Here is a 23,034-nt window from a genome sequence, read left to right as displayed (position 1 = left end):
GGCTTACTGCAATAAGCCCCAGGATGTTTTACAGCCTCCTAAATGAAAACTGTGTTCATTCAGAGGAGTTAGGCTTAACTGTCCACAAAGGAAAAACCACGTAGATGAAAAATATCAGTTGTCTACATCAGTCTCATCTTTTTAATCGCACTGTTCTTCCAGTAATGCTACTTAGTTGTGAATTATGAGATTAACTAATAATAATCTAGAATTTATATAGTACCTACTATATGTCAAGCACCATACAAATATTATCTCAATCGATAACAGCTAAACTATCACGATGATTTAAGAGTTAAAGGTGTAGGTCTCCCAAAGGGCAAGAAGTCCTATTGGACAATAAATGCACTCTGGCATATTATCAATGCAGAGTGGAGTGCCATAATGGTGGCATCAAAGATATCTACAAATACCTAGACCACCAGAAAGGTAAATGGGCTGGTGATAGAACAAGGACAAGACAGAATGTGTGTCGATTCATGCCTATACAATGAATATCAAGAAGTAGAAGAAAGTTGCTAGGAGGTTAGGTAGGTCCCTAAAGAACATTATAACAGGAACATATTGGCAAGAACTACCCAAGATGATAAGGCATGGATGAGCTGAAATCTGTACTGTTAGAGAGAATAGCCACTCCAGTGAGATCACAGATACACTAAAGTGTCAAAGTGAATACAGTGATATTAGCTACTCCTCCCCCTGCACCCTCTGTCCCCCAGAGAATTAAGGATTCTTTGTAGAGAAACCTGTACCTTTTACAACTCTCCAATCTGAAAGAGAAATGAAGTCTATCAAAGTGATATAACTTTTCTCGTAAGATACTAAAGTGACCTAGAAGAATTCATCTTCTTCTCAGAATAGATAGACAGATAAATAAATAGATTGATATGGATAGGGATACACATACACACACATACATTCATATGTTATGTATATGTATAGACTACCTCCACTGCTATAAACTAATGACGTACATAGTCAAAGATTTTATGTGCTACCTTGAATCTACATTCAACCACAAATCATGATGGATAATAATTTAGACCCGGAATCTTCAGCCATCAACAATTTAGAGCTAGAGGGAACCCAAGAGATCACCTAATAGAACCCTCTCATTTTACAGATGAGAAAACTGAAATTTCTTCACCCATAAAGAGAGGTGAAGTGATTTTTTTCAAGGTCACACATCGGCAGGATTGGGATTGGCAGAGTCAGGATTTCTGACTCAAATCCAGGATTCTTTTGACTATACACACACTGTCTCTATAACAAAACAGGAGCTAAAATCAAGAAAGTCAGTCAAAGCAAGCAGGGATCAAGCTTCAGTTGCATACTGATGGCATAAAGAGCCGTGATCATGTCCAGCCTCCTGCATGAATTTGAGACAGAAAAAGTGTAGTATACTATATTTGGCTTGTTGAGTAGTCACTTCAGAATTTTATTATCAAATAATAGTTTCCCTTCTCTCTAAAGTCTGAAAACCATTAGGGCTCATGTGAATCATTGGAAATTCTCCTTCTGCTACCATTGGGAATTTTTTCTGCTAGAATTAAAATTTCAGAATCATTTTATCTCTTTACTGTATGTTCCACCCAAAGAAGTGATTTATGTACAGGTTCCTTCCAACATGTATGCCTAATGCTGATTCTATTCTCCTGTGTTAGTTTGTGAGTCACTTTAAGTTTTTTTAATGCTTTTCATATTCAAAATTATAGCTAAAAAAACCAAATCCACTAGGATATTTCTTAAGATTTTTTTTTCTCCTCATCTTCAAAATTATGGCTAAAAAACCCAAATCCACTAGGGTTTTTATTAAGACAATTTTTTTTCTCACACAGAAAAGCAAATATTCCAGGACTGCCATGGAATGCTTGAAAAGTTCTCACTATATAAAGTTAAGGTGTCTTCATTTGCCCCTTCAAAACAAGCATTGGAGTTACCTGTACGCTAACAACAATGACTAAACATGTAGCAATGGTGACAGCAAAGGACTGGTAGTCAGCAATATGCTTCCCATCTTCACCAGCCACATTATAAAATACACCATACGGGATGAAGAAAAGAGCGAAGGAAGTGTACACTCCATGTGCGATGCAGATGAAAAATTTACGCTTGTTGAAAAATAGATTCAATTGCCCAGGTCCGTAGAGGTTGGGGTAGTCCATGCTGTTCTGCTCACTCACGTCCTGTAAGCAATTAGTTGAACAAGAAATTGTTTTATTAGACTTTGAATTAATAAAATGCACAGGACACTGTCTTCCACTCAGTGTCTTCCAGGATATTAAGTACCTTTTCAAGTACCCACTCTTACGTTACTGTCACCTGAGCTAGACCCAGTCCAGTTAGTCAGCAGCTTCTTTGGGGACAAATGAAATACTACTGAAATAAATAACCAGGGAAGCTATCAGATACCCCTCTTTCTTAGGATCCTATTCGGTAGAAGGTCCCCATAATAAGTGATATTCAGTCCCAGCTTGGATAACCACTTGTCAGTGAAATTAGAGAGAAGCCAGGCTTCAGGTTGAGCTAGATAACCTTTCAAGACCCTTTCTGACCTATGATTCTAATCACTTACTGTTCTTAAGCTCTATTTTGTACCTTAGAGACTTGTCTGGACTGGGAGTCAGAAAGATCTGGGTTCAAATCCACCTCAGATACTTTCTGTGTGGTCCTAAGCAAGCCACAATCTCTTGGAGCCTCAGTTTTCTCATCTTTAAAATGAAGAGGTATAATTCAGTGGTCTCTAAGTTCCCTATTATGATTGTATGATTTGAAAGAGTTAAAACAGCCTTACACAGCTGATGCTTTAGGCAAGAGTTGCTAACTTACTCATTTCCTGGGCAGAATCTGATAAGGGCCAAAGATGTCAGTGCAAAAGGTATTTGACTCGATGAGGTAAATGCTCTTACATTTTCCCAAATTGAGTAACAGCCATCATTCCGAGAATCAGATCTCTGTTATTCTTCAACTCTCTGCTGTTCTCAAATGTCAAGGAGAGGAGAGGAATATGGAAATGGCCATACTAACTCATTCACATAACTTTTCTTCGTAATTTCCCTATATTTTCAGCAGGATTCTCCCAAAAACACAGTCCATAAACTTTTAAAAATTATTTTTGGAAAATGGCTCACAAATCACTTAGAAGGCCAAGAGAGAAATGAGCTCACAATGTCTTCACATTTGTATTTTGCAACATTTGGCTCCTCGCCAGAATATGGGGCCCAGCAATCAGATCTAATGACAGCCTGGAAAAAAAATCTGGTCTCCTTAAAAATGCTTTTGAAAAAATCATTTTTAATAAATGCACATTAATTGTACCATAGAAATTCTTCCGGCTGGCCTTCCATTTCCTCACAGGCAGACAGACTTTGTATTTTTTTCTCCACAAAATATCCTCCACACCCCTAAGAGTGCCAAGGCCCCACCATTTTGGCTTTGCCTCCTTCATCTCCTCTTTTAAGCAAACAGGAGAAAGTAATGAATTTGGAGTGAAAAGACATGGGTTCAAATCCTTATCCTCTCACTTCATATCACATAACCTCTCTGGATTTTTGTTTCTTCATCTGTAAAATGAGAGGGTTGGACTAGGTGATTTCTGAAGTCCTTTCCAACTCTAAATTTATTGTCCTATGACCTCTCCCCTACCATGGCTAATCATGGCCCCAGAACTTGGTTGAGAACAATACCAAATACTCCCCTTTTGGCAGGGGACTAAGCTGGCTGAACATCCTTTAGTTAGGCTGATCGGGAAAGTTTGATTTTGGATGTTTGTCTATGCTATTCCAACCCAGTTCTAGGATTTTTCCATCAACTTGTGATGCTCAGAAAAGCTGAGTCTAAAAACAAATATTCATCTTGGGACCCTTTGAGACTCTAAGAGTATCTTCCACTTAGAAAAGTATGTTTCCTATCATGTTAGGATTGTGTTTGTGCTTCAACCAGAATAGCCAGAGCGCCTAGAGAGATATGAACGAAAGGAAAAGGATTCATCAGGATCATTGTAACCATTTAAACGCAGAGGAAAACACATACCTGGTCAAAAATCCCCATAGCTAATACAGGTAGTGACGTATAGACGATATTGAAGAGGGTGATGAACCACTGATCATAAACGGTCTAAAAAGAAAGGGAAACATTCAGTACAAAAACAGCCAGCTCAATGACAGCTAAGATACCTATTGTTTGTCTTGTGTGCTGAAGAAATATGGTATCCTAGACAAAATTACAACTCAAGTTTCCTCCCAAATGTGGTCTCCCAAATTGGCCAATGACTCACAATGAGCCTGATTCTCTGACTCATGGCTAAAGAATGGTTTTATGTAAATCTTCAGATATTGCTCTCTCTTGGCTTATGAAAGTGACAACTATTTCCTCTACCCTATGAGCCCTTAGAGGAGCTGCCCCGGTCATAGCCTAAAATAAGAACAGGACTTGAAATGAGCAAATAACTAATCATGACAACAACAACCACATATCAATAGCATTTTAAGGATTAAAAACGATTTTCTTCACAACTCTGTGAGGTAGGGTAGGTGGCCTAAGCGTTTCCGTCCCCATCTTACAGATGATGAACCAGAAGCACAAAAGGTTAAAGGACTAGCCTCGGGTCACAGAGTTAGTAGGTGACAGGATGGAGATTTAGATTTAGATCTTCTGATGTAAGGACAAGAGGCCTGTCCTCAAAAACACCAAACAAACCAAAAATAGTATTATTGTTCATTTGCAGATCATCTCCCCAAGTGCGAACCTATGAGGTAGAAGAAGGCAAGTATTACTAGCTCCACTTTACCAAGTAGGAAAATTCGTCTAGCTGAGGTGAATAACACGCTACCAAGCTCTCCCAGAGTAGTCATCAGGAAAGTTCTCTGTCAACTTTTATATGCTTCATAGGATCACAGGGTTTTAAATACGGAAGGGACCTTAGAGGTCAATCCCTGACCAAACCATAGAGGGAAGTGACTTGCCCAGTGTCATGGAGGTAGTAAGTGGAGAACTATGGTTTGAACCTTGACTTTTTGGGGCCAAATCAACTCTTCTTTATACTTTGCCATATTAGTTTCTCCACATCACTGCTGACTTGTAATTGTGAACAATTATTATTTTCCCCATTATCAGCTCCCATTTTAAAATGTAAATTAGTTGAGGGCAAAGACTAGCTTATTTCATTCTTGTTTCTCCAATACCTAGCACATAGTAGGCACTTAAATGTTTATTGGATTTAATTGAATTGCATTTTCCCTAAAGTGGAGTATGGAAAAGATAAGAGGGAAACTAATTAAACTGAAGTCTTACACATTTAAAATTCTATTTTCAGTTTATTGTCACCCCTCTTGACAATTGGAAAGTGTCATAGTTTGCTTCAGAATTAAGTGGATCTGCCTAATCAGCCTGTGAAGGGGAACCAAAGGGGGGGAAGGGAATAAGACTATAACACCTACTGTGTTCTGTTTTGTTTCACGGTGTTCTACAAATATTATCTCATTTGAGCCTAACCCTGTGAGGTAGGTGCTATTATTATCCCCATTTTACAGTTGAAGAAACTGAGGCAAACGGAGGTTCAGTGACTTGCCCAGGGTCACAAGTCAGTAAGGCTCTGAAGTCAAATTTGAATTCAGGTCTTACTGACACCAGGTCCAATGCAGTGCTCTAGCCACCGTTCAGCTGAGGCAGCTAAGTGATATGGTATAGTGCAGGGGTGAGGAACCTGAAGCCTCAAGGCCATCTGTGGCCCTCTAGGTCCTCAAGTGCAGTGCTTTGACTGAATCCAAACTTGTGTTTCAGTTGTCTAAAATCTTCCAGGAACCCCTGAAATAGTAGCAGTTAAGTAAACATCTACTCTGCTTACACTTACGGCCAACTTGCCTTAGGTGGTAGTCCTAGTGGATGAAATTTTCAAAATCTTTGTTAATTTTTCTAGGTCTATAGAAATAGCAAACAGCAACATCTTAGTGAAAGCGCCTCAGATACTTCATATCTCCTTCATTTGGGTTTCCAAGGCCAGACAAACTTTTGCCTATGATTAAGATAAGCTGCTAATGAGTGAACAGCGCTTTCTAGGTTAAGCCCATATGATCCAAATAACTAGACTTCCCACAAGTGTATTTAACTGAGAAAAAAAGGGCTAAACCCAGTAATCTTTTGCAAAAATAAAACTTAACTAACAGGCTAATCATAAATATTTACTAATATCACTATTACATTTGTAAAATGTAAGGACCCTCATAATACAAAATGATTCTTAGTCCTATGTCAGTCAATAAATATTTTTAAGCACCTACTCTGTTCCTAGCATACTGCTAAATGCAGGTGATACAAAGAAAGACAAAAAACAGCCCCCATTTTCAAGGAGCTCACAGTCTAATGAGGCAGACTACATGCAAATAACTATGTACTGATAGGCTATATACATGATAAACTGGAGATAATCAACAGAGGGAAGGTATTAGCTCTATGGGGGATCAGCAAAGGCTTCCTGTAGAAGGTGGGATTTTAGTTGGGACTTGAAGGATACCAGGAAAACCAGGAGGTGAAGATGAGGAGAGAGAGAATTCCAGGCATGGAGGATAGTCAATGAAAATGTCTCCGGGAAAATGTCTCATGTGGTAGAAGCAACAGTTGCATGGTGGTAGAAAAAGGGGAACAGGGAGCTAAGCATTACATATTTCTTGAGCTGTCTCTAAATATAAAACATTATCTGAACCACATCCTTATTGCTATTTCCATAGGAGCTACTGTGGGCAGATCATATAGTAAGAATGAGAGACCATATAAGGAAGTGTCAGGAACCCATGACATATTTTTTAAAAATTTATTTTATTTTTCATTTATGTAATAAAACAAGTATTTCCATAACACAGTATTTAAAAAAAGATGATTGCACATGAAACTGCAAATCTACTGTGTATGACTTATTATTCCTTTTAAATATACAATAAAGTTATCATGTAATTTTTTTCCTTTTTTCTCTTCCCTCTCCATCCTACCTTATAGCCACCATTAGACACAAATGATATGTATACATATATGTATATACACACATATATATGTAAAATTATTCTATACACACTTCTATTTATCAGTTCTTTCTCTGGATGCAGATAGCATCTTTCTTCATATGTCCTTTATAGTTAATTTGGATTTTTATAATGGTATAGAATATATAATAGCTTATTTATAATACTATCATAGACCCATGAGATATTAAAAGAAACAGAGGGAGGTCTCCAGTATCTTGGGTGAGTCCCTTGTAGAGGATTTATAGAAACACATGGTTGAGAATTGCATAGGATGAGATGGCCTGGATAGGTTTCAATCAGTAGCAGTGAAGGGAATAGCCTACTGATGAGATCATGAATCCATCTAAGTATTTAAGAACCATAAGAATAAGATTTAAAAGAAAACAACTAAATCAATGCAATTAGGTACTCTTACCACTAATCCTTATCTATCATCAATCATGCTTTAACTAAACTGGTCTCCCCACTCTGCCCCAGGTTTGAGTGGAACTAATGCACTCTTAATTGTTTAAGAGTCAAAATCTTTCCAGAATGTGTGTACATAGAGCACATTTTGAGGCTTAGTGTTCAATCAGGTGTCAAACCTCTGCAGCCTTTCTTCTACGGCGTAAGAGAATTCTCCTTGTAGTATATTCCTGTAACTTGTTGGAGCCAAGTCTCCCTCATTTGCATTTCCAAAAATTACATGCTCTTCATCCTTGCTCATTCTCAGGTCTAAGAAGAAAACCCAAGTGAGCAGCTGGGTGATGCAGCTGGCTGCTGTGAAAACTGTGGTTTTCTTTTTCTCTGGTTTGAAAAAGGTTTCTTTCAATCTGTCTGCCTGTACTTATTTTCTATTTGAAAAGGTTTTCTTCTTTCCTATTCTGGTACTTCTCTTACAAAAAACTGGTCTCCTTCAATAACTATCTCCTTTAATAACTACTCTGCATAAGTGTCCTTTCTAAATAATAATAGCTAGCTTGTATTATAGTGGCACAGTGGATAGAGTGCAGGGCCTAGAGTCAGGAGGACTCATCTTCCTGAGTCCAAATCTACTAGCTGTGTGACCCTGGGCAAGTCACTTAACTCTGTTTCCCTCAGTTTTCTCATCTGTAAAAAATGAACTGTTGAAGAAAATGGCAAACCAGTCCAGTATTTTTGCAAAGAAAACCCCAGATGTGGTCATAAAGAGTCAGATACAACTGAAAAATGATGGAACAACTTAAAAATACATTTAAATTTAATTTACTCTGGTTTCTAAACAGATAAAAAGAAGTTTGGTTTCTCCCCAGAGGCCCTTGGTGCCACTTGACTGGATGAATTTTTAAGCCGGGGGAACATCCACTGCATCCTTAGTTTTGCGCTATGATTTGGAGGAAAGCTATATCACAACAACTTTTTTTTCCTTAGGAAACATGTGTCATTTAGGGAAAGCACATTGTGGAATAAAGATGAGGTGCTCAGCTACAGCACATCTGTTATTTATTTGTGTAATTAGCAGTAATACACCAGCAAAATCCAGGAGGAATGGTCCAGAGCTTAACAGAGCTCTCTTCTTCCTGGGCTTTCTACAAAGCACATCTGTAAAGAGATCTGGAGATCAATGAGCCCAGGGTGGGACTGGATTACAGGTAACCCAAATCAATGAAGTCATCAAAGCCTTGAGGTCAGTCTCACTATTTCCTGTCACTTTCCAAACTTTTCATTGTGATTTTTCTTATATTGTTTGACATGACCAAAGTTTTTATGCCTTGACAAGATAATTGTTTCCATATCAGAGCAAGATAAAACACACACACACACACACACACACACACACACACACACACACACACAGAGCCCCATATCTCATTGACAATGATAAATTGTCATCAGATAATCTCATTTCAGAAGTACACAGTGCCAGTAGTTGCATAGTTTCATACATAAATTTCCTAAATAAGGCCTCAACCAATTTCTTGGCACAATGCTTGTGGGGGGACAGCTCATCTTTACTAAGAAGCTTGAGGGCATAGGGTGCTTTTAAAATAAATCAGATCCATAAATAGTGAACAAGAGTCCACAGTGGACTTTGTCAGAATCACGGGAGGCTGCAACAATCCATCAGGGTGAGGCGTGCACCTTAAAAGGATCCGTGGTTCAGTCTAGAGACTTATCTGACATTTATCCAAACCCCTCTGGTCTGGAAATCTGGCTGGAAATCTCATGAGGTCAGATTATATTTTACTTTGTCTCATCAATGGGAGTGTGGTTGGAGTGTTTGAGGGCAGAAATTGGCCCCAAGTTTCCAGATACTACAAGGTTGCTTGTGCAGAGCCAAGCCTGAGCTTTCTTAATGTCCAAATTATGGGGGATACAGACCCCAAGGGCATCAGTCCTCTGTAGGACATTTCCTTCCCTTTCCACAGACATATCATAATAGCTTTCCCCAGACATTGCTATTTTTGATTCCATGTTTAAAAAAACAAAAACAAAAACAAAAAACTAGAGGGGTGGGGAAATAAAAAACATGTTGACATTATATTTTCCATTTTTCAGCTTAATAAAAAATTGTGGCAACTTAGCATGTTTTACTGGAAAGAAGATTAGAGTAGGAGTCAGGAGTCTCGGGTTCTAATCCCAACTTCTACCAGCAACTAACTCTATGATCTTGCATTATAGATGATACTTTCTTTAGATACATATAAAGGATCATAGAGTCAGAGATAATAGGGACATTAGAGGCCATTCATTCCAATCCATTCATTTTATAGAGGAAGGAACTGAGGACAAAGGGCTAAGTTATTTGCCCAGGGTCACACAAGAAGGATCTGAATCCATGTCTTCCTGACTAAAAATCTAGTGCTACCCAATACTGCCTCTCTGTTAACCAAAGAGTTAGGGCAGTGTAGAGGCACCTAGGTGGTACAGTCAGGGGCAGCTAGGTGGTGCAGTAAATAGAACACTGGCCCTGGAGTCAGGAGGACCTGAGTTCAAATCCGGCATCAGACACTGGACACTTACTAGCTGTGTGACATTGGGTAAGTCACTTAACCCCAACTGCCTCACCAAAATAAAAAAATTAATGGGAGAAGTGGGATAGAGAGGAAACAGAGCTCAATCTCCCGGGGCAGGGGGGCAGAGGAGATGATCTCAAAGATTCCATCTAGCTTTAATGTGAAATGATTTTATGATTCTAAACCAGTTGGACTTGGTGGTCATTTATATCCTGGATCCTCTCTACCTCTATTCATCAAGAATGCTCAACAGAAAGTCTTATGTAGATCCTTCTCCTTTCCCCCTTCATACCTCCAAAAGCAAAGAATATCTGCAAAATGATGCCCCGCAAGTCAATTACTGGAAACCAAATGTCCACAGCCCATAATCCATCACCATCCAGCTGAGTTCTAGTTGCCTTGCCTCCAGGAAACAGACAGCAACCCCACTCCAAGGACCATCTCACAGGCTTGCATGCCACAATCACACAAGCACATTTCAGGAATTCACATCTGCAGCAGCCCACCTACAAGGCCAGGCTCTTGGCTGGGATGTTCTGGAGCCCAGCATCAAAGACCGAAGGCCAGCGATCAAATTCAACAGGACTAGAGAGGCAGTCCAAGGTAGTAAAGAAATACCACATGCCACTTCGTTAAGTAATTAAACCGCTCTTTTTAAAGTCAACATTGTGTCTTCTTTTTTTTTTAAGCACATTCTGTTTATATTCGTTCCAATGTTTTTCAGCAGCAATGTGGGTTACCTCAAAGCAATTTGTTGAGAGGCACACGAAAGAAATATTTACTGTAGGTGTTTATGAATCATGGTTGGTTTTTGTAGGTTTGGTCTATTGTTCTGTAACGGACTCTGCCAAATGGCTATTCCAATAATAAGATCACTTGAGAAAAGGGAACTAGAGCTGGGAAACAAAAGAAAGGGGTAATCATAGCATTGTTCGATATCCCTTGACATTCTGAGGCTACAGCCACGGAGTTCCAACTCCAATGTGCTCAGTTCTCAGATTGCATGTGTAAGACTTGTTCGTCTCAGGATCAGACAGCAAAAGTGACTGAGAATTGGAACTGAGACTACCCAAGGAAGGCCTCTAAACAGATGCTTATTATTACTCAATCTGCTACAACTTGCAGTTTTCCTTACTACGAGCTCCGTTTTGTTACGGGGCTTTCAGCTCCACTGAAAAAGCTTGGTAGAGGGACGGCAAAAGGTAGAAAAAAAGGGGATTATGATGAAAATTTGTAGAGAGGATAAGTATACAGACTGCTGATGTTAATTAACTGACTAGGAAGAAAGTAGTGCTCTAGTGGGCTCAAGGGACCCCAAAAGCCTAGTTACCAAGCATATTACTATGTTCTGCAAAATTAATAAAATCAATTTATTTTCATTAGGAAGAAAATGAGAAAAAAAGAAAGAAAACATTACTATAGAAATGTCCTCCATCAAAGACCACTTCTCTCTTCTATGTGTTTCTCCCCATTCACCCTTTTCTCTTCCTTCCCCATATTTTCCTAACGAAAGACAATAATAAAGAAAGGAAACCAAAAGATTTTCTACTCCAGCCTGTTGCAAACCAGGGTTCAGTGACGAAAAGCAGGAGGTAAATGAGGGAGAAAACAATCATTGCAGAGTCCATGCTCACACCTAGAGCTTTGTTTTTCCATCCTTCTTCATTCTACTTCCTCCCACCATCTGGTAAGCAGAGAAGGGACAATGGAACCTCTGCCAACGGTCCAACTTCTTCCTCTTTGCATGAACAAAGCCCTGCCATTGTTCCTTGGTAATCTTTGTGGCAAGTGCCACAGCTATCATATTACTCTTATGTGACAGGGGAGAGGTGTGGCAAGTAGCTCAAATGACCACAAAGGGACTTATATTCGTTTAACCGGGATAATTGGGTGTGGACTTCCCACTATTAGCTAGGCCCTGAACACATTTTACTAAATGCACAACACATTCTCTACAGTGGTCTGCTAATATAGCGGCATACCTTCTGGGAACCTAGAAGATATAAGCAAAGAACTCATATTCTTAAGTTCAAAATGCCTAAACCCAAAGATACTCATTACTCTTGTCCAGAATAGACTATTTAACAAGAGTTACAATCAATGCCATATGGCTTTAAGGATGAGGGAAACATGGGATGACAGGAATATAGATTTAGAGAAGGGACCTCAGGGGAACTATCTAGTTCAGTTTCTCTCATTGTGCACTTGAGGAAACCAAGGCCCAGGGAGGTTAAGTGACTTGCCAAAGATCATAAAGATAAGTGTCTGAGTCAGGATTCAAACCCAGGTTCTCTGTTTACAGAGTCAGTGAGCTTTCTTTTGTACCATGCTCGCCCCCCCCCACACCTATAAGCTATCGTTTAACAAGAAGAACCCTTGCGTTAGAAAGAAGTCAAGCAGCCTAGCTTCTATTTCCAGTTCTGATATTCACTAGCTATGTGACCTTGAACCAGTCACGAGAGGTTAACTTCTAGGGCTGAAACAGCTCTCACCTGTAAAATGAGAGCATTGCAATGGATAATCTCTAAGGTTCCTTCCAGTTCTAACATTCCATAATTGTAATAGAATCTTAGAATTTAAACATATTGCACAAAATTTCAGATTCAGGCCACTGCCAAATCAATTGAAATCATTTAGGGATGGCTAAATCCCCTCTCTAATTCCAGACCAATGCTCTGGCACCATTCAGCAAACTGGCCATCTAAAAGTTTGCCAGACCATTGGAAAGGATCCTTCAATTTTCATAGCATCTATATACCATTTACCAATGTTTAAGCCCCTAAATAGACCATGCATACAGAATAACAAAACAGTATTTGGAAAAGAATAAATAAGTGCCTATAGTCACGAAGAGCAGTGCCTTAATCCCCAAACAAGTTTTCTTCTTCCCCTCCACTTTCCTTTACAAATGTGTGTTTCAGCTGCCTTGAGGAGAGATTTCTGGACAAAAACTTCCTAATTGATTATTATTAGTGAGTCAATTCACCAGCTTCATGTAGAGAAACAATATAGCAGCAATAAAATATTTGGGGTCAGATATCTGTAAATGCTTGTCTTATGTAGATCCAGACAAAGTGCTAGAAGAATTATGAAGAAGTGAAATAATTAGATCTTCTGACCGCATACACATGATACATTTTGGAGAGGTGTCGATCTCTAACGGAAAAGGCATGCTTATGAAGAGGAACAGTCAACCAAACAGTCTCACACAGACACGACAATCCTTTTGAAGCAATAAGACCAAACCTTCAAGTCACCTATGTTATCATATTTTAAGTCAAGTCAACAAGCATTTATCCAGCACCTACTGTATGCCAGGCACTGGGCTAAGTGCTGGCGATAACCAAGAAAACCATCCCTTCCTCTCAAGGAGCTTACAGTTCAATGGAGTATTTAATCTTCCAAGATTTATGATTCCATTGTTCAGATAATTCCATCCCACAAAAAAATAGCACCTCTTCACCTTTAGTGGATGGTTTTGTGAGTTACTGTAGATGAAAACATTTTTCAGCCTGTAGCTAAACTTCTGGTGATGAACGTCTCAGAACTTAGTTAGGCTTGTCCCACAGAGACAATCCCTACTTGCAAAGAGTTTACGTTCTAAAAGGTGAGACAACCAGTACATATACATATATACTGTGCAAATGTAGAGAAAATTAATGCAAATATCTACAAAGTAGCTAAATACATGTAAGTTTGGAAGGGAGGGCACTAGCATTTGGGGACATAAAGGAAGACTCCGTGTAAAAGTAGGTTCATGAGCTACTTCTGAGCAGAAAGAGATTCTGTGTGGTGGAACTAAGTAGGGAAGGCATTCCAGGCAAGGGGAACAGCTGGTGCAAAGGTGTGGAGATGAGAGATGGACTGTTAGATGAAAAGAGCACATCATGGGCCAGCAGAGAGAAGAGAGCAACAGTACTAACACAGTCAGGGTAACCCTGATATTAGCATGACATAGGTTACTCCAGGTGACTCTGAGATCCCTTCTACCTCTAAATCTTTGATCTTTATTATCCCCTGACCATGATTTTTTATTATTGATATGAGGGACATTGAAATAATGTTGCCTTATAAAAGTGGCAAGAAAAAAGCAGTTCTGTAGGAAGAGAAGAGAAGGTAGGTGAGGGGGAATGAGTGAATCTTGCTCTCATCAGATTTGACTTGAGGAGGGAATACCATACACACTCAATCGGGTATCTTACCCCACAGGAAAGAAGGAGGAAGAAGATAAAAAAGGTGGGGATGATAGAAGGGAGGGCAGGTGGGGGTGGAGGCTATCAAAAACTTTTGAAAGGGGACAGGGTCAAGGGAGAAAATTCAATAAAGGGGGATGGGTTGGGAAGGAGCAAAATATAGTTAGTCTTTCACAACATGAGTACTGTGGAAGGGTTATACATAATGATACGCATGTGGCCCATGTTGAATTGCTTGACTTCTTAGGGAGGGTGGGTAGGAAGGGAAGAGGGAAGAGAATTTGAAACTCAAAGTTTTGAAAAGAGATGTCCAAAAACAAAAAAAAAGGTTTTGCATGCAACTAGAAAATAAGATACACAGGCAATGGGGCGTAGAAATTTATCTTGCCCTACAAGAAAGGAAGGGAAAAGGCGATGGGAGGGGAGTGGGGTGACAGAAGGGAGGGCTGACTGGGGAACAGGGCAACCAGAATATACGCCATCTTGGAGTGGGGGGGGAGGGTAGAAATGGGGAGAAAATTTGTAAATCAAACTCTTGTGAAAATCAATGCTGAAAACTAAATATATTAAATTTTAAAAATGTAAACAAAAAAAGAAATAATGTTGCCTTACTGCCCCCTCCTATTCAGTCCATGGGGCAAAGTTACTGCTCACTACTGTTTCAGACCCAACAAAAGAGGTATATCCATTCTAAAGATACTGGCTATGATATCCTCATTGTTGCTCTAGAAAAATAGGGAACAGTGCCCTAAATTTTAAAAATTGCCCAACTTGATAAAAAAAGTAAAAAGTTTCCCTGGCCACCATTTTAATCAAGGAAACATCCCTTAATCCTTCTTTCCTATGCCCTTCACAAGGTGGGGGTAGCGCCTACTCCATTTATGTCCTGAGATATCCAGATCCATTGATGTGTAGGAAAGATGTCTGCTTAGACAATCAGATTTTTGTGAATATATATAACCACAATAAGAATATTAAGGAATGCTTGAGGTTCTGTGGCGTAATCTGCCCTGAGAGATAAGAAGACCTGGATTCAAAGCCTTCCTATGACACAGGCTACCTATCTGACCTTGAGAAAGTCACTTAATATCTCAGTGCCCCCTTAGGACAATCCTTTAGAAGTATAATCAGCAGTTCTCAAACTGTGGCCTGGGGAAGAGGAAAGGGTCTCCATCCCTAATCACCGGTTCTCAAGATCAAAACTATTTTCATAGCTAATATTATTTAATTTATATATTCTATAATTTAATATCAGTAGATATTGTATATAAACAAAAGCTTTTTGGGGTGGGAGTAGGAGGTTGCTCAATAATTTTTGAGACTGTAAAGGAGTCTTGAGACCACTGTGATAAGTTAAAGATGAGTTGCCAATCAACCTTGATGGGGGAACTTATATAGTGCTAGTTTCCTATGCTGGTAGCTAACCTAGAATGTGGGTAGAAATAAGATTTAAATAAAGATCTTCCTGGCTCTGAGGCTATCCTCTATCAATTATATTTTGCTGCCTCTCAATAAATAATTGCTGAATTAAAAAGAAAGTTTGGTTATTTTTTAAGCAGTAATCCAATTTTAACAAATCATGCTATGAATTAGTACAAAATGGATAAAAACTTCATGGTTATTCAATTGTGAGCCTCTAAGTTATAGCTGACTTATGTTCAAAATATTTTATGCAAATAGCCCAACACTCAGAGCATATGTACTAGTGACACCATTAGCCTATTAGAGTGTGGTCATTTTAATGACTAAAGGAAAACCATCCTACCTTTTGAAATAAATGCTTCTTTTATTTTTCACTTTTAAAGGTATCCACTCACTTCCCTGAGGTATTTTTAAAAGACGGGTCAGTCTATATGCAATTATACAAAACCATTAAAAAACAGGGGATACCAATTATATAGGTGGTAACTTCCAGGGTTTCTGCCCACATTATCTCCACTTGTCAGGTATGAGCCCCATATCCCATCCCACTCACTCTAATCTACTCTGGTCCTTAGTATTATAAATAATATGCAAAAGATACAGGTAGAGAGTCACCAATGGAACACAATCAAGTTGAACAATGCTGAAAAAGCCCTCTAGAGCCTGGAAAAGACCAGAAAAAGTTAAAGTGATGCCTGACCCTGAACTAGAGACATCTTTTTTCCTTCTGTTATCACATGCCAGAAGAAATGGAGGGATTATAAAACCTTCAGGTTGGGAAATACCTTTAAGACTGGGAGACAATTTTAGTTTTAGAATGCCAAAAGAGCCCAGGCAGGTGGTCCAGTGGACAGAGTACCAGGCCTGGAGTCAGAAAGACTCATCTTTGTGTGTTCAAATCTGGCCTCAGACACTTACTAGTTGTGTGACCCTGTGTAAATCACTTTACCTTTTTGCCTCAGTTTCCTCATCTGTAAAATGAGCTGGAGAAGGAAGACGAACCACTCCAGTATTCTTGCCAAGAAAACCCCAAATGGAGTCAGAAATGACTGAACCACAAAAGGCCAAGATGGGGCCTAGAAGAAGAACTAGAGAACGAATTAGAGCACTTCTTAGTGCTGGCCTTAGGCTCATGGGAAAGAGGTAAAAGTGACCTTGATGTTTCTCTCTAGATTATTCAACCCTCTTCACAAGGATAGGAAAGGAAACAAGAATTCAAGGCAAATGGTGCATCTAAGGATATAAACTATGAGTTTCACAAGAACATTCTTTGTGCTTAGACTCCTGAGAAAGAACCTGGGGAATGGGGGGTGGAGGAAGGTAGAGAATTTAGAGACTTTTCTTCCATGCACCATATCCACCTCCCTATGGCCATATCTCAGCAATAAAGCTTCTACATCATCTAGAGAGGTGAAAAACTCTTAGAATCTCCTACCTAAGTTCCACCTTTATAGAATGATTCCTTTCATTAAAGCATTATTCTCTCTAGGGATCTTCTTTTAAAATGCAAAGAGTGGACAAAGAAGAACTGGTAAAAAAAAAATAGACACAATAATAATGTAAAAATGGAAACAAGAATAATAAAAGAAAATGACTGCTATAAAATCATAATGACCATGAAGAGTTATGACCCCAGAAGAGTTAAGAAAAAGGACTTCCCTCCCTTATTTGCAGAGCCCAGGGACTACAAAAGTGTATATATACTACCAGACATAGACACACTACCAGTTGGTTTTGCTGAATGGCTTTTTTTTTCTCTTTAAAAAAAATCTTTATTATGAGGGATAGCTTACTGGAAAGGGCAGAGGACAGATGTATTCAGAAAAGAAAGTGATATGAAAACAAAATATATCAATAGAAATAAGATTTAAAAAAAAACAAATACCCCCGAGAATCACTAACACTTCGGTATAAATTATTTCATCAGATCACTGAGAGGGGTGGAATAGGCATATTGGTACAAAATGAGGAGATGAGACGTCACCAGATGACAAATAGCTTGGAGTAATAGACAAAGCTCCAGATTTAGAGACTCTGTTATTGTGTGACAAGGTACAAATCACTAACATCTCTGGGCCTCAGTTGCCACATCTGTTGAACAAGATCATTAGACCAGATGACCTCATATTCTCTGCCTGCTCTCTAAGGCTGATAATTCTTCTCGTTCGCAGTTTTGTTTGGAGATGGCCCTGATCACGGTACGCTTGGCTTTCTGTGTCACATCACACCATGTGTAAATCACTAACAGCCCATCAGAAATCTGTGCCCACATAGAATGCCAAATGGGGGTGGGGCTGGCACTAGGAGGGGTCGGCCTGCACCTCTGCCAGTGAACAGTGATTTTCCAGGTTCATTTGGTGCTCCACCCTGTGCAACATAAAAACCTCATGTGCCCCAAACCAGCATGAGATGGAACTTAGTCTCTCAGAGAAACCCCTAAATAAACAGGACTCGGATGGTTATGAATTGAGTGGACCAAACCCTGACACTTGCCTGTGTTAAAAGACAGAAGTATAACTTAGAACTTGTAAGCCAGCATATGTACCACCTCTCTCCTTTCCCATACTCTTAGAAGGAGACCCTAATTGTGAATTTGCCAAATATCAACAGGATTAATTCTTGTGTGACCCAGAATCTAAAAACAAGCCTTATCTCTCTTTTCTCCTGCCTGCAAAGAGTTCTATTGTCAGTAATGTTTTTATTTAGTCATTTTTCAGTCATGCCCAACTCTTCATGACCCCCTTTTGGGGTTTTCTTGACAAAATTTCTGGAATGGTTTGCCATTTTCTTCTCCAGCTCATTTTACAGATGAGGAAACTGAGACAAACAGCATAAAGTGACTTGCCCAGGGTGACACAGCTAGTAAGTGTCTGAGGTCAGATTTGAACTCATGAAGCCTCCTCTTCCTAACTCCACACTTAGCACTCTGCCCACTCCACCACCTAGCTGCCCTATTGTCAGTAATGAGAGGGGAATAATATGGGCACAATCCCTTATTTTGTTTTCTCCAGATTACTTTGGTTTTAAAGAGAAAAGGTTGAGGAAATGTAGGTCTGCCTCATTTTAAGAACACAATATAAAAAGCCTCCAGACCTTATAAAACAGATAACTTAGAGGGTTATTATTTCCCTTAGAAAAGGACTTCCCACAGGGTTCTTTTGAATATCAAGCTCCTTTAGTACATTTAAAATACAATTCAGTTTAACAAAAATTAACAAGTGCAACTTTTCCGGCATATAACAAAAGCCAGAGGCGGATCAGAGTCAGCTCTTTTCACTGTGAGCATATACACCTTGGAAATCAGCAAATGTTATAAATCAGGACTTGATTTATCATTTTGTGGAGTATCTAGATTTAAGAAAGATGGAGAACATGTTAACAATGAAGATTAAACTTAAAAGCATGTCATGTGCACTTTTTGAAAGAGTCTGTCGTTAAATATTGACTGACACATACCTGGATCAGAGAAGCTCATTGGTCCAATGGGAAGATCTCTGAATTCAGAGTCAGAGGATATGTTTTCAAAGACTGGCTCCCTAATTTACTTCCTGTGTGTGTTGGTAAGCAAAATGGGCTCCTTAGCACTTAGTTCAACAAGTGCCCTTGAATAGTTTGGCTTTTGTTCCCTTTGAGTAATTCATTGAGCCTTACTAGGTGCTAAGCCCCAGGTCCAAACCCCTATTAGGTGTAAAACCTTAGTGGGTGTGGATTGGCAACTAAGGTGGGGCCCAAGGTGGGGCTAACTCCAGGGAAGGCCTAATTTACATGTCTGGGAGAGCAGAGGCTTTTAGACCATGTGGGTTTAAGTCCGCCTCTTTGTGAGGATTCTAGGTCACGTGGGTGAGTCGCATGTGTGACTCACCCCTTACTGTGAAAAAGATTTAAAAACCAGGGGTTAGCTGTCTGTTCTTTGGAGCTCTTTGCCGCAGCAGTGGTGGCGCGTGACTCTGGGCCAGCCCTGGTTCTGAGCTCCCGGGCTGAACCTAGATGTTGGTAACTATGAATTGTATCGGGTCTGTCTGTTGATATTTGTAATTTGTTTGTATTTTGTTCTGAAGTTGAGGATGCTGGATTTTTCCCCTGAACTAAGTGAATGCTGTCTGTATGCTGGATTAAAGTAAACTTGTCAACCCCTTCACCTTGTTTTCCTTAGTTAAGCAGACCAAAAGAACCTGTGCTGTTGACAGCTTTCCGGGTGCTGGCTGTGGGTGGATCTTACACCCCCACAGAAGCTGCTAGCCGGATTGTTGAAACACTGTGTGACCTCAATCACTTAATCTCTCTAAGTCTCAGTTACCTCAAGTGTAAAATGAGGAATTTGAACTAGACGATACCTAAGGTTCCTTCTAGCTGTAAGGGGAAAATGTGTATCATTGATAGCAATGTCTTAGTAAAACTCAAATTACAAGCAAATGTCCAAAGCAGAGAAGACTGATCAGAAAAGCAGTTAATTTGCATTATTTATACTCCTCTTTGTCAAGGTTGATTGTTGCTTTAAAGTATGATGCTGTGGTTTCATTGAGATGATCAGATAAGTTTCCATAATGTTTCAGTCTTAGACTGGATCTTTGATGGGAGTCTTCACTTAGTAGATATGTAGGGCAACACCTCCTTGATTCTCTCCCTTTGTGATGCTTACCATTATTCTCCTACTGATCCACTATGCTAGAAGTCTTCCTCTAGGTTCTTGTGTATTACCTCAAAACTAGGGGAGAACTAGGTCTCTCCATCTGTCATCCCTCCCTCTCACCACATGGTTCCCTATTTCTCTATCTGGTCATAGGTTCCCTCGATCCCATTTTTTGAATGCAGGTCATCTTTTACAATATGCTGCAGACTGGGCAGCTCGGTGGCATACTGGATAGAGTGCTGGGCATGGAGTCAGGAAGACTCACGTACCTAAGTTCAAATGTGGCCTCAGACACTTATTAGCTCTGCGACCCCAGTCAAGTCATTTAACCCTGTTTGTCTCCGTTTCCTCAGCTGTAAAATGAGCTGGAGAAGGAAATGGCAAAACATTCCAGAATCTTTGCCAAGAAAACCCAAATGGGGTCACAAAGAGTTGGAAATGACTTAACACCAGAGTAATTGTGCCATACTCCTCCATAGTCTTTTACAAACAAATTCGTCTTCTACATTGGTCATGACATTGGCTGCTATGTCTCTGAATTTGGCAAATAGATTAAGGATTTACTGGCTAAGGAAGAACCTTTGCAACTCTTCTACATAAGTTAAGGTTTTGTACAAGAAGGTCATCATCTTTGACTTTTTTTAAAAAAAAATTCCCACTTTTTATCATCCATGGCTGGATTAGAATAAGGCTGTTATAGCTTACATTTTTGTTTCTTTCAATTTCACATTGATGTTAACCTTTGATTTAACTAGTCAATGGTCTAACTGCAAAAACATTGATTCTGATATATATCCTTCATCAGTAACTAGTTTTTTTCATATCTGCTGATATAGTAAGCTTTATTATATGCAATTGGCTTCAGTTCTCACTATGTCTAATGCATTCCAACTTTCTTCGGGAAGAAAGTAATAATGATATAATATATAGGCATAAAGCTTTTGAGCATCTTACACATCTTTGACCTCTTATTCCTCAAATCTGAGTCATATTTTCCAGTGTATTTTTCACCATGCTCCTCTGTGACTACCTTTACACTAAAATCACCAAGCATCAAAATAGATGTTGACTGGGATGGATGATTTTAGCAACTTAGACTTTCTCTACCTCTTCCTCTTCAACAACAGTTATTGGTACATAAAATGCTATTATCTTCATGGTGGTCTTTTCATTTATTCTGTTCATAATCACTGAAAGACACGATGACTGGGTGTCCTATGAAAATGACATTTCTCATTGACTTTGGGTATATGACCAAACTAATTTTCCCAGCTCCCTTGTTTGCTTCACCAATGAAAAGTAGTAAGTCATCCTTCCATTTAATTGCAACTTCCTTTTGTCTTCTGGCTTTGTTTACCATGAGAAAATTAATATTGACATGGTGGTCATTCTAGAAAAATGTTTTATTGTGTGTTTTCTTTCCTAATTTCACTGATATATTTGAATTTCAGGTCTTATATTTCACAGCAAGAACCCAGAATCAAATTTCTCCTATACCGATACCTGTAGTCATAATATGGCATCTCTTACTTAAGCTAACAAGTTTTTATTCCTTATAATGAACACCGATGCATGAACTTTCTAATTGTTTTTTCTCAATGTGGACATTAGCCACTGTTCAATTTTTAAAGGTAATATGAATATTATTGCTATTAAGTTATAGATAGATTGATTATTATCGTCGCTGTTGTTTGTCCTTTGTTCTCGGAGAGGGCCAATGACATCACGAGGGTGATATCTTGACTTATGGGTGAATTGGATTTAAATGACCCAGAGCTTTACAAAGTCATCAGCCTAGATAGAATGATAGATAGATAGATAGATTGATAGATAGATAGAGGGATAGAGAATTTATTAAAAGTTTACTATGTACCAGGCACTAAGCTAAGCACTAGAGATAGAAATATAAGTTTGAAAGATTAGCCCTACTCTCAAGAAGCTTATATTCTAATGGGGGAAGAGAACACATAACAGGTGACTAGAAAAGAGTGGAGAAGATTGGTATATGCCTGAAGACATGGTATGAAGAATATTGGGAAGTGAGGTTGGGGACTGGCTTCCCTTAAGTCTCAGCTCAAAACTCTCTTTTTTTAGGAAGCCTTTCCCAGTCCCCAATTCATACGTAAATATATATATACACACAGATAAGTTTCCACATACACACACATATACATACATACACATACATATATACACATACACACATGTCTATACACAGACATATCTATATGTATATAGATACATAGATACACATATATAAACATACATATCTATGTATATACATGCATACATATACATACATATACATATATATACACGTGCATATATGCACATACTAGAGAGAGAGAGAGTTTGTATATAGTTGTTTGCATATTGTTTCCTACATTGAACTATGAGTACTATGAGTACCTTAAGAGCAGGGACTGTTTTTTGCCTTTCTTAGCATCTCTAGCACTTAGCACAGTGCCTGAGGCACACAGTAGGAACTTAATAAATGCTACCTGACTGACTGGATTTGGGCAAGATAAGACAAAAGCTAAGTGATTCTAGGGGCAGAGTGCAAGGATCCAATGAGGAAGAGAACCATGAAGGGGAGGGAAGCAGCAGGGAGGTAGAAATGATAACCTGAGTGGAGATGACCAGAAAATGTATCCAGAATAATACTGATGGAAGGGTTTTAATGACTGGACCCCAATTTCAAACCCTCTTGCTTTCAGGGCAATCAACCATACAAATGCTCTTAGATATTGCTCTGCTGGAAAGAACTCATGATTTAGATTGTTTCTGCTCTACTGATA

The 23,034-nt window shown here is 39.1% G+C and overlaps 1 protein-coding gene across 1 annotated transcript in view; it reads right to left on the bottom strand.

Annotated features, from left to right (window-relative positions):
- ATP8B4 (ATPase phospholipid transporting 8B4 (putative)) overlaps nucleotides 1–23,034 on the bottom strand; it is a 239,655-nt gene that overhangs the window by 13,555 nt on the left and 203,066 nt on the right. The window contains exons 22-23 of the mRNA XM_036736592.1: nucleotides 4,033–4,116; nucleotides 1,941–2,186 (exon numbers count right to left, since the gene is read on the bottom strand). Coding sequence (XP_036592487.1) covers nucleotides 1,941–2,186; nucleotides 4,033–4,116 — 330 coding nt within the window. The remainder of the gene's footprint in view (nucleotides 1–1,940; nucleotides 2,187–4,032; nucleotides 4,117–23,034) is intronic.

This window comes from Trichosurus vulpecula, chromosome 8, assembly GCF_011100635.1.
Source record: "Trichosurus vulpecula isolate mTriVul1 chromosome 8, mTriVul1.pri, whole genome shotgun sequence".
NCBI classification, from domain to species: Eukaryota; Metazoa; Chordata; class Mammalia; order Diprotodontia; family Phalangeridae; genus Trichosurus; species Trichosurus vulpecula.
Note: the sequence above shows the minus strand (reverse complement) of the source record. Positions and strands in the feature narration are given on the sequence as shown.